This window comes from Triticum urartu, chromosome 1 (assembly GCF_003073215.2).
Source record: "Triticum urartu cultivar G1812 chromosome 1, Tu2.1, whole genome shotgun sequence".
NCBI classification, from domain to species: Eukaryota; Viridiplantae; Streptophyta; class Magnoliopsida; order Poales; family Poaceae; genus Triticum; species Triticum urartu.
The window spans coordinates 562,467,425-562,480,367 of NC_053022.1; the positions used below are offsets into that span (position 1 = coordinate 562,467,425).

General features: G+C 43.3%; 1 protein-coding gene across 1 annotated transcript; it reads right to left on the reverse strand.

Annotated features, from left to right (window-relative positions):
- Window positions 1-6,038: 6,038 nt before the first annotated feature.
- On the reverse strand, window positions 6,039-11,884 carry LOC125530567. The gene is made up of 14 exons (XM_048694949.1): window positions 11,676-11,884; window positions 11,170-11,314; window positions 10,625-10,692; window positions 10,485-10,538; window positions 10,296-10,379; window positions 10,034-10,119; window positions 9,726-9,806; window positions 8,781-8,911; window positions 8,090-8,131; window positions 7,343-7,419; window positions 7,172-7,262; window positions 6,998-7,079; window positions 6,627-6,699; window positions 6,039-6,494 (listed from the first exon to the last, which is right to left on the reverse strand). The coding sequence occupies exons 1-14, from the start codon at window positions 11,777-11,779 to the stop codon at window positions 6,326-6,328; spliced, it is 1,287 nt and encodes a 428-aa protein (XP_048550906.1). The 5' UTR covers window positions 11,780-11,884; the 3' UTR covers window positions 6,039-6,325.
- Between the last annotated feature and the right edge of the window lie 1,059 nt (window positions 11,885-12,943).

The window sequence follows — 12,943 nt, forward strand, 5'->3', positions numbered from 1 at the left end:
CCTCTTGTAGAATACTACATGGAGGCCATCCGGGCCTGGTGCTTTCAAGTCACCAATATTATAAATAGCATTCTTTACTTCCTCTCTTGTGTACGGCTTGTTCAACTGCTCATTCATTTCCTGTGTCACGCGAGGCTTTACCTTGTTAACCATATCTTGGTCGGCAAGGTTGTCAGAATCGCGATTCTGTTATACGATTCTACGACTTTACGATCCAAACTAATCCCTATGATTCTACGATTTTAGTTCATAGAATCTACGTTTCTACGATCCTGATAGTGAAGATTCTATGATTTGCGATCCTACCGTCGGAGCTCCGATCCGATTCAAGATCGTGATTCTGACAACCTTGTTGGTCGGGTTCGAACACTTCTGCAGTAAATAGATTCGAGAAGTAACTTGCCGCGTGGGTTTCAAGTTCTTGATCTTGCACCCAAACTCCCGACTCAGTTTTGAGGCTTTTAATAAAATTTCGCTTGCGGCGTCCCTTGGCCGCCCTATGGAAAAAGTCCGTGTTTCGATCACCACCACATAACCAGTCAGCCCGTCCCCTGTGAAGCCAGTATAACTCCTCCTGCTCAAGCAAGTTTTCAATCTGCATATGCAAATCTTGTTGTGTTGCCATCGCTTCATCTGTGAGGGGTCCCGTCATTACTTCATTAAGCTTTTTCTATAACTCTTGTATTTTGTTCCTTGGACCTTTCAACACGTCTTTATCCCACTTATGCAGGGCTGCATGGATCTCACCCGTGCAGTGCACCAAGGACACAGCGTCATGCATCTTGCCGCTCTCCTCTCCCATGCAGCTTGTACTATCGTCTCCACCTCTTCTTCCTTGGCGAGCCATCTCGCCTCGAACCGGCGAGGACTAGGAGGGCCTTTTGATTGTAGTCCTAGCTGGTAATCTGTATCAATCAAGATCGGTCGGTGATCAGATTTGTCAAAAGCTTCATTTAACACCCCATAGCATGGGAACAGGTCGGCGTACTCACGTTGGGCCAGGGGGTGTCACAGTCACCGGGTAGAAAAATCTCTCCCTAATAATAAAATACGGATTGATTTTGTCGGGTTCATCGTCACAATACGCTTTCTTCTTATGTCATAATACACTTTTACGATTATTATTTGCACCGTTTGATGAAAACAGTAACAATTTAGATTTAATAGTTTTTATGTAACACATATTTAACATGTATATGTGCCAACACATTGAGTTGTTATGTATATGCATATATATAAAGTAAAAAGAATTGAAATAGAAAATTAGAAACTATAGCAGACTAACGGAAACGTACGCCAAATTATCTGTACTAAATCGGAAACTTAGAACCATAGTCCATCACGTTTCATCCTCACAAAAAAAACCTATCACATTTCTATGTGCACCTAACGGCAGGCAGACATAAATTAAAAAACAACGGGAACGTATGGCACCCGCAGGGTATGGGTACGGGTGGAGCTACCCCATACCCTTACCCGTCTGCCCTGAGTTTGCCCATCACCCATACCCATACTCGTCAAGGGTATAATTTTTTTCCATACCCGTCATCCGACAGGGTATATGGATACCCATGGGTAAAAATACCTGCGTTTACAGAAAATGATTGTAAAAAGCAACATATAATCATAAATTATTAATAGCAACACATTTTAAACAATGATGTACAACAACATATTTTCATAAACAAAAATACTTGCCTATAAAGTGACATATAAAAATATTAAACAACAACACATACGCATACACTTTAAGTTCACAAAATCATGATAAATTATAGAGATAATTTGAATACACATTAGAGTTTTTACCTAGCGTAATTAGGAGGGGAAATGAATACATCGGGATATTAACGAAAACCCACCTGTCAACATTTTAGATGGGTACATGGGTACGCAGGCATGGGTTATACGATCCCATACCCATACCCTCTCTACCCGATGGGTATGATATTTTTCCATTTAAGTACCCATGGGTAATTTTTGGTCCCATACCCTTACCTTAATCGGGTTTTTACCCACAGGGTATGCGGGTAATGGGTACCAATTACCATCCCTAAACGTGCATTACTTCAATCGGACATGGCAAGTCAAACGACCAAGCTGTAGCCAAAAACATATACATATCAGAACTGAACACTGGTTATTAAAAAAAACAGAACACTGGCCAATATATCAAAACTGAACACCGGCCAGGCCATCTAAAAAACCTAAGCCCAATCCAAAAAAAGGCCCAACCACACAAGGAGTCGAGCGTGTGTGTGTGGGCTGTGGCCGGAGGCTGTGTGGAGCTGCTGAATGATGCTGCACGGCAACGATTTGCAGAGCCACAATGTTAATTGGAGCCAAGTCGTTCATAAATTTGGACCTCAGGCTACAATGAGACAAAAATAAGAAAAATATATTCAAAACTGACATTAAAATAATTTAATACTGTGAAATAATTTATTGTACTTTAGTATCGCCTAATAACAAATCTATACGTATCACGAATATATCAATATATACGTGTGGAACTAGGGTCACTAAAGCATTCGCAAAATGCAATTCCGGCAAGCCTCTGTCTTTCGTAAGCAACAAACTGAAGCAAGAGAAAGACAAACCAAGTCACACAAATTTGGAGCTTGAAGCCAAAAAAGATTGTAATATATATAAAGCATATTAAAAATGTTTACATATTTTGAAAAGAGATTTTAACCTTATTTTCGGATATCATTATGACAAGATTTACACACAAGCCCAATACATGTATATATAAGTGTGGACTGACTCCCGATGGCGCGCGGATTTGTTCGTCATCTTGCGGTGGAGGCAGCAAGCAAGAGCACACGAGATAATGGACGCGAGCCCCACAGGAGGTTCTACTGCCCCGTGAACTGCAGTTCAATTGCCAGCGGGAGGAGGGATAGAACCGCGGGCCTCGGACAGCGGCGCCATTGCTCCAGGCCATGCTCCAGGTCCAGGCCGTGTCCAGACCGAAGATACGGCCGAACGGCGAGCTCGAAGGCCGCTGGGTATGATGTAGGGTGGAGGCAACCGAGCATCACACACACGCAGCAGCTCCTCGCCACGGGCTCGTGCTATCCTGGATCCGGCGATGTTTGGAGTTCCTCATCTAGCGGCAACAGCAGCGGAAGGACATTGGTGGCGCGAGTAGAAGGGGCAGCGAGGTGCAGGGTGCACGCGGCGATGGGGCTCGGGCAGGGTGACCGTGAGTTTGAGGCGGTCGTCGGGGACGACGGGTTGGGGCGGGGCACGACGCCAGGGAAAGCAGTGGTCGTGCACGAGGGCTCAGACGGCGACGTACTGCTGCTCGGGCGGCGGGATGGGGAGAAGGCCGGCTCTGTCAAAGAAGGACGCCGCCGGGTCTATGAAAGAAGGCCGGAGGGGCGGGGATGGGGCCCGCCGGAGGGATCCGTGGCCAGCGGCGGGATAGTGGATGTAGGGTGCGGGAGGGTGGGGGCAGCGTGCCAGGAAGGGCAATGGGTAGGCAGGGGTTGGGAGGGCGGAGGACGAGGACCTGGGGCTGGAGACCGGGAAGTTCGCGGCGGTGGCACGCTGGAGAAGTCCGCGGTGGCGGCGCGCTGGTGCAGATTGCGGTTGCAGTGTGCTGGGTCTCGGCGGCGAGGGATGGTGGCGGCGGCGCGATGAGCAGTTGGCGGTGACGGCGGGAGGATTTGGGAAGGACAGTGTCGGGTGGGTTCTTTTTTGTTTTTTGTTTACATGCATCGTTTGACTAGGAAAATTTTAGATAGTGTGCCACCTCCTGAAAATTGTTTAACGGTGGCCATGAACACCAGATGGCAATGCACCTGATGGTCATGGATAAAATCATCTTTTCAACTGTCTCTTGACAGACAACTAATGTTCAACTAAATAGCCGTGAAATTTTTGGAAGAGGGGAATTTTGAGTGGCATATATGGTTGAAATTTGAGTAGTAATACTCTAGAAAAAATAACAAACAAAATGTTCATGTTTTAAAAAATGTTTGCAAATAGTATAAAATGTTCACAAATTCAAAAAATATTCTTGATTTTAGAAAATGTTCAAAAATTTGTAGAAGTGTTCATGAATTTGAAAAATATTCACGATTTCACATATGTGCATGAGTTCAAAAAAATGTTCATGATTTCAGGAAAAAATTGAGAGTGATAGTCTATCTCGGTGATGCAGCAAAATATGGTCATGCGATTATAATTTTTTTTTCTCCTGGTGCAACGCATGGGCCCTTTTGCTAGTTTTACCTATACGTATATAGCCCATATAGGGCTGGGACACCCCGTAATTTCATTACCTGGACACCGGTACAACAAGCCGGCCCGTTCAACAATTACCTGCGCCGCGATGCAGCTAGCCAGTGCGAGGCCCAGTCTTAGCAGCGAGCGAGGCAGCCAGGGCGCGCGGTAGCTAAATCGATCGACCACCCCTAAAAAAACTAAATCGATCGACCAGGTTCTCATCTAATTATTTCTCATTTCTCAAGAAAAAACCTAATTATTTCTCAGAAAAAGGCTCTCGTCGAGCTCTTACAAAAAGGCTCTCATCTAAAACATACAATTTCTAAAAAAATAGGACAAACAAAAAATGTCATGCACCTCTCTGTGTCGCTCTAAATAAAATCAATCCATCGCTGACTCGGCACTCAACATACTCACTTTGACGCCGCCGTCCCCAGATCATGTCGAGTGGCCGAAGCAGCGGAAGAAATAGAAGGTAAATCATAAGAAGTACAGACCCCAATGCGCCATGTTTCTTCTAGATTGCAAATCTTGTTCCTCGAACCCTTGAGGATTAGGGTAAGGGCTCTTAACATATGGTGATGATTAGATCATTGAAATATTCATAAAAAATTTTGTGTGAAATATTCAAAATTTATTCACAAAGTGGAGGTTAGATCGCAATCCTTGAAGGTGATCGGCATTTGTGATGGACGACTCTCCGAAGACTAGACGCACCAAAGTAAGCTTATACTTTTAAAATCCAAGTATTAAATACATATTCCTTCATGGTTTAATCTTCTCTGCCCAAATATAAATGCTGCTGACGGCACGGTCCAGCCTTTCCCGAATACGGCCCCGACGCCAAGTGTAGCCTAGATCCTCCAGACTATAGTCTTTCAAAACATCACTGAATTGTTGCATGCACCGTTGTGGACGAGCCACATCCACCCTCCTTTTCATGCGTAGATAATATTTCATTAAAATCACCAGCAATTACCCAAGGCAGACTGGCCTTTGCATGCAGGTCTCGCAAGTAATCCCAAGTCATATACTTCCGCTCAGCACTTGGTTCACCATAGATACCTGTAAAGCGCCATCCCGCTTCTTCGGACTCTCTGATGCGAATGTCAATGAAGTTTGTGTGTACCTCGGAAGATGTGACCCCCAAGTTGGACTGCCAAAACATCACTAATCCACAGCCTCCTCTTCAACTTCTCTGCCTTGCCTCTACACAGATGCGTCTCACATAAAAAACAACACATCAGGTTTTATCCGCCCTTGGATCCCCAAGAGCGCTCGAACCGCCGCGGGCTTCTGCATCCCCCGGCAATTCCAACTTACAATCTTCATTGCCCTTCTTTCAGGAACACACCAACAGAAGAACAAAAACGATGAAACTCAACGCTGTCAGGGACGACGAGAGTAGAACACCCAACAGTATCCAACACCTCAGATGGTACAACATGGCTGGGAAGCAGGGCTAGCCCACCACTTGATCAGCCCAAACGTAGCCAAAGGGAAGAGATTGGAACGAGGGGTGGAGAGAAACTCAACGCCGCCTCCAGCGGCGAGAGGAAAGAAAACCCTGCCCGAGGGAGGGGAAACTCGATCTTAACCGGGAACGAGGAAAACCAAAGATCATAATCTGTAAAGAAGGCTGGCCATATCGGACATCTCACCGCCGACCAAGATCGACGGGAAAGAGAAACCCTAATCGCCGACCTTATTTATCTTGCTTCCCTGTCCTTCCTGCACCACATCCATCTTCCTTCCTAATGCCATCCCAGGATTCCAGCCCACCCAAGAAACAAAACGAAATCTAGAGCTGGCCAAGTAAATGAAATGCCTTTGGTCCATCCTGGCTGCAGCAGCACGAGCAAACCATCTGACCAACTAATACGTACTTCAGCACGCTCGGCTCAACCATCACTACCAAGTTAACTGCCTACATCCTCCTATTACAAGTCTAAGCGGAATAGCTGCGCAAAAGAACTACTAGTAAGTTCTCGCCAACTGAACCTGAAACCGGCCTGAAACTGAAATCCAGTACAAGTCTTTTCAGAGCTACTCTACTCGCTCAAGGTCCTGCAACTGCTGGCTGGAGTTCCTAGATGATCTTGCTCATGGGCCTGAGCTCCGTGGGCAGGTGATCGAAGTTGCCCGAGTCCACATCCGCCTGGAACATGGGCCGCTGCCCGAACTCGCGCAGGGCGGCCGGCGCCAGGTGCTCCTTGTTCGTCGACATCATCACGTAGTTCGGGTCTGCCCTCTCGTAGCTGCATTTTTTCCACAACAAAGAATTCATTCTCAGTCAGTTGCCGGCAATACACCGCAGATGAAAGGCAGTCACAAGAACGAAAGCCTCGAATGGAGACTGTCGCAATCATCCGATGGGGAAACGGTGGTACCTGGGCTTCCTGAGATCCTCCACGCGGATTCCAAAGCCGTACGACGTTGTCCCCTTCGAGTGGTCGTTCTCCGCTGCAAACGTCGCAGCAAGAGTCAGCTCAAAGTTGTATCAAGTCCTCCGTTGATAATTTGAAACCACTTTTCCATTTTGATTCAGTTTCTCTACATCATCAGAATGGATACATCGACGCACAGAATCATTTTTACGTTTTGTGGATTCAGTTTCTCTACTTCATCAGAATGTATACATCGACACAGAAAATTGTAGTGGGCATTTGGTTGTCCTGAATACGAGCCATTTTGCTTTAGGAAATATGTGCTGCTGTCCGCTCTTGTTCGCACGCAAAAGTACAAAGACATGGTCACGCACCTGTGACGCTAAATGTGAAGGATGGTCTCCACCATGACTTGAATGCCAGAGCTACGGACGACTTGGAAGGACCCAGCTTTCCCTGTTGACAAGAACAGGGCAACGGTGATCAGAAGCAAATGAGTCTATATAAGAACTGCTTACAGGTCCCATTGATGTGTGGGTCTACTTAACCTTCAGCAGGAAGTTCTTGTTCGCTTGCCAGCTTGCACCTAACTGAAACAAGGAGCTGTTGCCACTCTCTGCTGGTTTACTTTTATCAATCCTGACAACAGTGAACACGGAGTTAGTAAGCTGATTTCATGAAAAGAAACAAAGTTATGTTTATTCCAATGTAAGGCTTACCCTGTAGCCAACTCAAGCCCCAAGTCTATGTAGTTTGTGATCCCAACAACCTGATCATCTTCAAAAGGGTTTTTTATCTGATGGATACAGGCAGCATAGAAATTTTAACTGTAAACATCAATTGCCAATTGCATGGAACATCATCTGTACGCATAGTGACATACTGGCATCTTCAATTTCAGTCAAAACATGGTGGAGTTTAACCAAATTTGTGGCTAAGTACACATCTCTTGGAGATCCTTCTATCCACTAACAAAAATTAGACTTGGCACCTCTTCTTACTATGTGCCTGTTATCTTGGAAACAGCAGGCAAAGTAGCATGGACCATTATTTATCTTATGAACTTTGTAATCTTACCCTCTTACTAAAAAGATAATCATTCTTGTGCTTTCTCAGTTTTTTTACTAATATGTACTCCCTCCGTAAACTAATATAAGAGCATTTAGATTATTACTTTAGTGATCTAAACACTCTTATATTAGTTTACAGAGTGAGTATTTGTCTAACATATTGACTATTGCAACACTGAAACAGAACAAAGGAACTATAAGTCAGGATCCACAGACAGCATAAAAGGCTTGATGTTCTTATTTGTTTTTATCTAATCAAAGACAGATAATACCAATTAGTTTCATCTTATCGAAGACAGGCACCTCCGTAACCAAGCAATAGTTGCATAGAGATGACAGAAAACCAATAACTATTTCCGAATAAGCAAAATACAAAATCAAAAGAAGTGTCCTTACCCTTCTTTGAACAACCAGGTGCTGATAGAATGATGCAATGAACTGCACATCAAGGAAAACAAAATTCCATTGACCATGAGACTCGGTGAAGATAAACACAGTTAGTGTTAGAGATATCAAGGTTTTCTTTGACTACCATAATAAATAACAATTTAGTTTATGTAGCAGTTTTTTTTAATGAAGTACACCATTGCTCCCTAAGAGAAAGAAAATTAAGAGAAACGGTATGTGTCAGACCAGCTGTTTCATGGCACGCTTCTATGTGACTAAAGATAGAATTCTTTGATGCCTAGGTGAAAAACATTTTTTCACAAAGAAACATTTATTGTCACAGTATGTACTCCCTCTGTTTCCAAATTCTAAATACTAGTCCAACTCTAACTATCTAATAGGTGTTGAAGCTTGTCCCCATAGTGATGTGTCATGGGGAGGTACTCATGCATTATGAATTACTCTGTGCAAACTCACAGTTGCCTACATATATTCAGATATATCAACATATAATGTTTTCCAACCAGCATTTTTTTCTTGAGAAAAAGACACCTCAACATATATATAGCTAGTTCTAGATTTCACATCCATTGAAAGGGCCAATTATCCGTCATAATGTCTTGTTTATAGCCTTATTAAAGTATACTAGCAAATGCAAGCGAATTGTCCAATCAACGAAACAGCAAAAACTAGAACAGACCTGTGTATTTCTGGCAAGCTCTAGGGAAAAATTGAATGAAGGGCTGAGAGGGCTTGTTGAGGCCACACCATAACTGATTGCATAATTCCAGTTCTTCGGGTCCGTGTATGGCATAGGATGTTTGTTTCCACCTATTACAGAATGGTCACAAGAGCAATAAATCTAATAACTCAGAAAATCTCATAAAGTGCAAATAAGAAACTGAATGTCCTCATCTCCTTGACTACATGCATGAAGGAAAAACAACTGCCATTAAAGCAGAAACCGATTGTACATGTCATAACATTACAAATATTACATTTCAGTCAAATATTAGAACAAGAGGAAAATGTTGGAAAATAGAATAGGAATAGAAAATATTCAGAATTGCGACGTACTTCCATTCTTTGTGATTTCATGACTAAAGAAACTACTCCCTCCGTTCCTAAATATTTGTCTTTCTAGATATTTCAACAAGTGACTACATACGGAGCAAAATGAGTGAATCTACAGTCTAAAATATATCTACATGCATCCGTATATTGTGTCCATTTGAAATGCCTAGAAAGACAAGTATTTGGGAATGGAGGGAGTATATGCTAATAGGGCTTGATAAATAGAACATGCATCCTTTGGTGGTGAAGAAAACGAAGCAAATGCAAATCATCAGAGTGATAACTTAAGGGAAATTTACATGCATCTATACACAAAAGAATTGTAACAGATGATGAACAACCAGTGCTGCAACTCTTTACGGTGCTCCTATGCTCCGCTTCAAGCAGAAACCCAGAACCATCATCAAATGTTAATGCGACTCAGCAAGATACAGTGATTTTTTAGTTACATCTTCTACCTATCTACTAAGGTGTTGGAATTTTACAGGTTGATGAACTGCCAGTCTGGCACTGCTATTTGTTGAGCATTTTGCTAACAATAATAAGTTATCATTCAGAGAATAACACTCACTAAGTGGCTTATATTGAGCTCCTGCACATAAACTCCCTTTTCTCCCAACCAACCATGCTCCATAAGGCACCTCAGCAGATTCTGCAAACAAAGGTAATGTCAGCAGGTATTAGTGCTTTCAATATAATACATATTGAAATTATAGTAAAAATAAACTCAATATAACCAAGAAAAGATTGAATATAAGCATATTACTCGGCAATAATTCTAATCCTTTAGATGGATCCAAATTAAGTGGGTTTTCTACTTCGTTATGTATAATCTTTAAACACAATTCAGAAACTACATAAGACATAAATGACACATACCAGGCAATGGCACAAAGGACGCCCCAATTGATAGATTCTCTGAACCATATCTCACACCCAGGACAGCATAGTCCTCAGAAGACAGCCTGAAAAACATAATTCGCTCACTGTGATGGTTTCCAACTATATGAACTGAAACTGATAATGAAAACGTCTAACATAGTTTGCCCAAAAATAAAACTTCTAACATCATATTGGGGAACATTTCTCAAAATAACAAAGGCTTCCCTGATTTGCAACAGCAACTATATATGTAGATTACCTGTTTCCCATTAGCAAAGGGATTGTCCCAAATGCACCAAGACGATACTCAGGGAAGTAAGCACATGACCTCAGCTTCAGCATGCTGGATAAACAAGTATGAGCCAAAGTAGCATCATCTATACAATTTTCAAAATAAGTATTAACAAATGCAGTAACAGTATTATCCAACCAACAAGAAAGCACATACGGTTCTGAAGTCGACACTTGAACGTCCACAAAGGTATGGGGATCATACAAATATCTAGAAAGACAGTAAAGCATTTCTTATGTCAGAATAGAACAAAGAATGCATAAATACAGAGTGCTGGTAAATTATGGAATACGTACTTCTGCCAGCGAAATAGAGCGTCTCCTTTTACTTCTGTTCCACTAGCTTTATCTCCAGCTGCAGATACCTAGTGATATTAAGGTAGGCAAAGACTTCGCTAGCAATAACTAGATGTCAATCGACAGTGTACTGCATTGGAATAAAACATCTTGACACTTCAACTGCAAGACCTATAATCATTCGACAAGTCAGGAATACAAGGGTATGGGTACAGCTTTATAAACATGCACATCAGCTGAAAATACTCTTTCCAGCAGCAAGGTGGTATGAAGCACTGTTGGCAATCTTAAATTTGTTGATTGTGCATAGCATGGATGAGCTACCCAGTGGAGATTGGTTTGCATCAGAAGGGTAGCATCCAAATGGCAATGCAGTTTTATTGCAATTGACAGAACACGCAAAAAATGTTATCATCATGAAGCAATCGAGAAGTTACAGGAAGGAACCATTTGGAGATCCACTGATCCTCATGCCTACCTAACTTGGACAGATGCAGCAGAATAGAAAACAATGTGGTAATGATAAGTCATGTTTCAGAGGATACGTTGGCGACCAGATCAACGTGGGGATCTTCCAGCGGCTTGAGCATGATCCTCGAGGATATGGTCCCCGCGTTATCGAAGTAGTCCTCAAACAGACTGCGCAGCGGGAGCTTCCCGAACATGAGCTCATACGCCGGCACGGCCATCCTGCGTGAATCGCAAGTTTCGCAACGGAGGATCAATTGCCGCTACCATGTGCTCAGAGACGTGCTGTCAGAATCTTAGAATCACGACTGTATACCCGCTACGACTGCCAGTCAGTGGCATCGTAGAAAGAAATCGCATATCTATCGCTTCGTTCGCGAATGTATATTGTACTATAAACGACGAGGCGTCACTAATCACGGTCATTAGTGGATGGATTAGTACGGAGATTAGGAACCCTTGGTGACTGAAACCGCACTGCGCAACCCTTCTGGAGCCAGACCCGCTGTCGCTGCTACCGACCGACTGGATCGAGAGGGTTCGGAGCGGATTCGACGCGCAGGGGACGGGAGGGGAGACGGACCTGGTGCGGGCGGCGATGGGCGGGTAGTCGAAGAGCGGCGGCACGAGCACCATGGGCGGCGGGGGCTCCGGCTTGCCCAAGAGGCTGCTCAACAGGGAGCCCATCGGGGAGAATCGCGCGGCGGTTTGTGGCTGCGGGGAGGGGGGGATCAACTTGTCAACTTGGGGGAGAAGAAGAAGAAACAGAACAGCCCGTTACGCTTGGACTGCGACTGGGACTGCAGCTGTTGGCATTTGAAGCGCAACACCGCATTGCTCTTTTTTCTTTTCTTTCAGGGAGAGGCCAGAGGGGGAATATGTCTCGCTTAATGCGACCTGCACTTCACGCTCGCCTAAATGGGCCGTCCTGAAAGAATGTTCATGCAGTGTAAAAAACAAAATTGTCGGTGCCAGTTTTAAAGAATACTAGTAGCATTTAAGAGAAAGTTTGTCACGTTCAAAAAAATGCAATGTAAACTATATGTATCCTTAATTGGAACAAATTTCAAAAAATGTACATTACATCTGAAAATACTGGTAAATCTCAAAACAAATCTGAAAAAACTGGTAAGAGTACCAAACATATGTTCGTGACGTTTAAAAAAGTGTTTATACAATGTAAAAAATGTTCACATAATTTAAAAAATGTTTATATCATTCAAACAAATTAGCATCTATTTGAAAGATGTTTAACAACAACAACAACAACAACAACAAAGCCTTTAGTCTCAAACAAGTTGGGGGTAGGCTAGAGATGAAACCCATAAGATCTCGCCATCAACTCATGGCTCCGGCACATGGATAGCAAACTTTCACGCATTCCTATTCATAGCTAGTCTTTGGTGATACGCCAATCCTTCAGGTCTCTCTTAACGGACTTCTCCCATATCAATTTGGTCTACCCCGACCTCTCTTGACATTCTCCGCACGCTTTAGCCGCCCGCTATACACTAGAGCTTCCGGAGGCCTGGGCTAAAAGATATTTAACACATATTCAGAAAAATGTTGAAACCATGTCTTTGAAAAAAGGAAGAAGTCCAAAATAAACCTTGAAATTGTAGACGAAAGCTAAATCAAACCCTGAATTTTGAATCCTGAAAATTGGCACACTGAACTTGCAATCCCGGTCTATTTTGGACCCTATACCTGTTTGGCACACTGGGAATACTACAATCCCGGCCGGGATACCAGCTACTCTCAGGGACAAGAATTTGGGCCGGCCCACTATAACAAAACAAGAATTCGTGAGGTTTAAAAAATGTTCACACATTTCTAAAGTTGTCTAGAAGT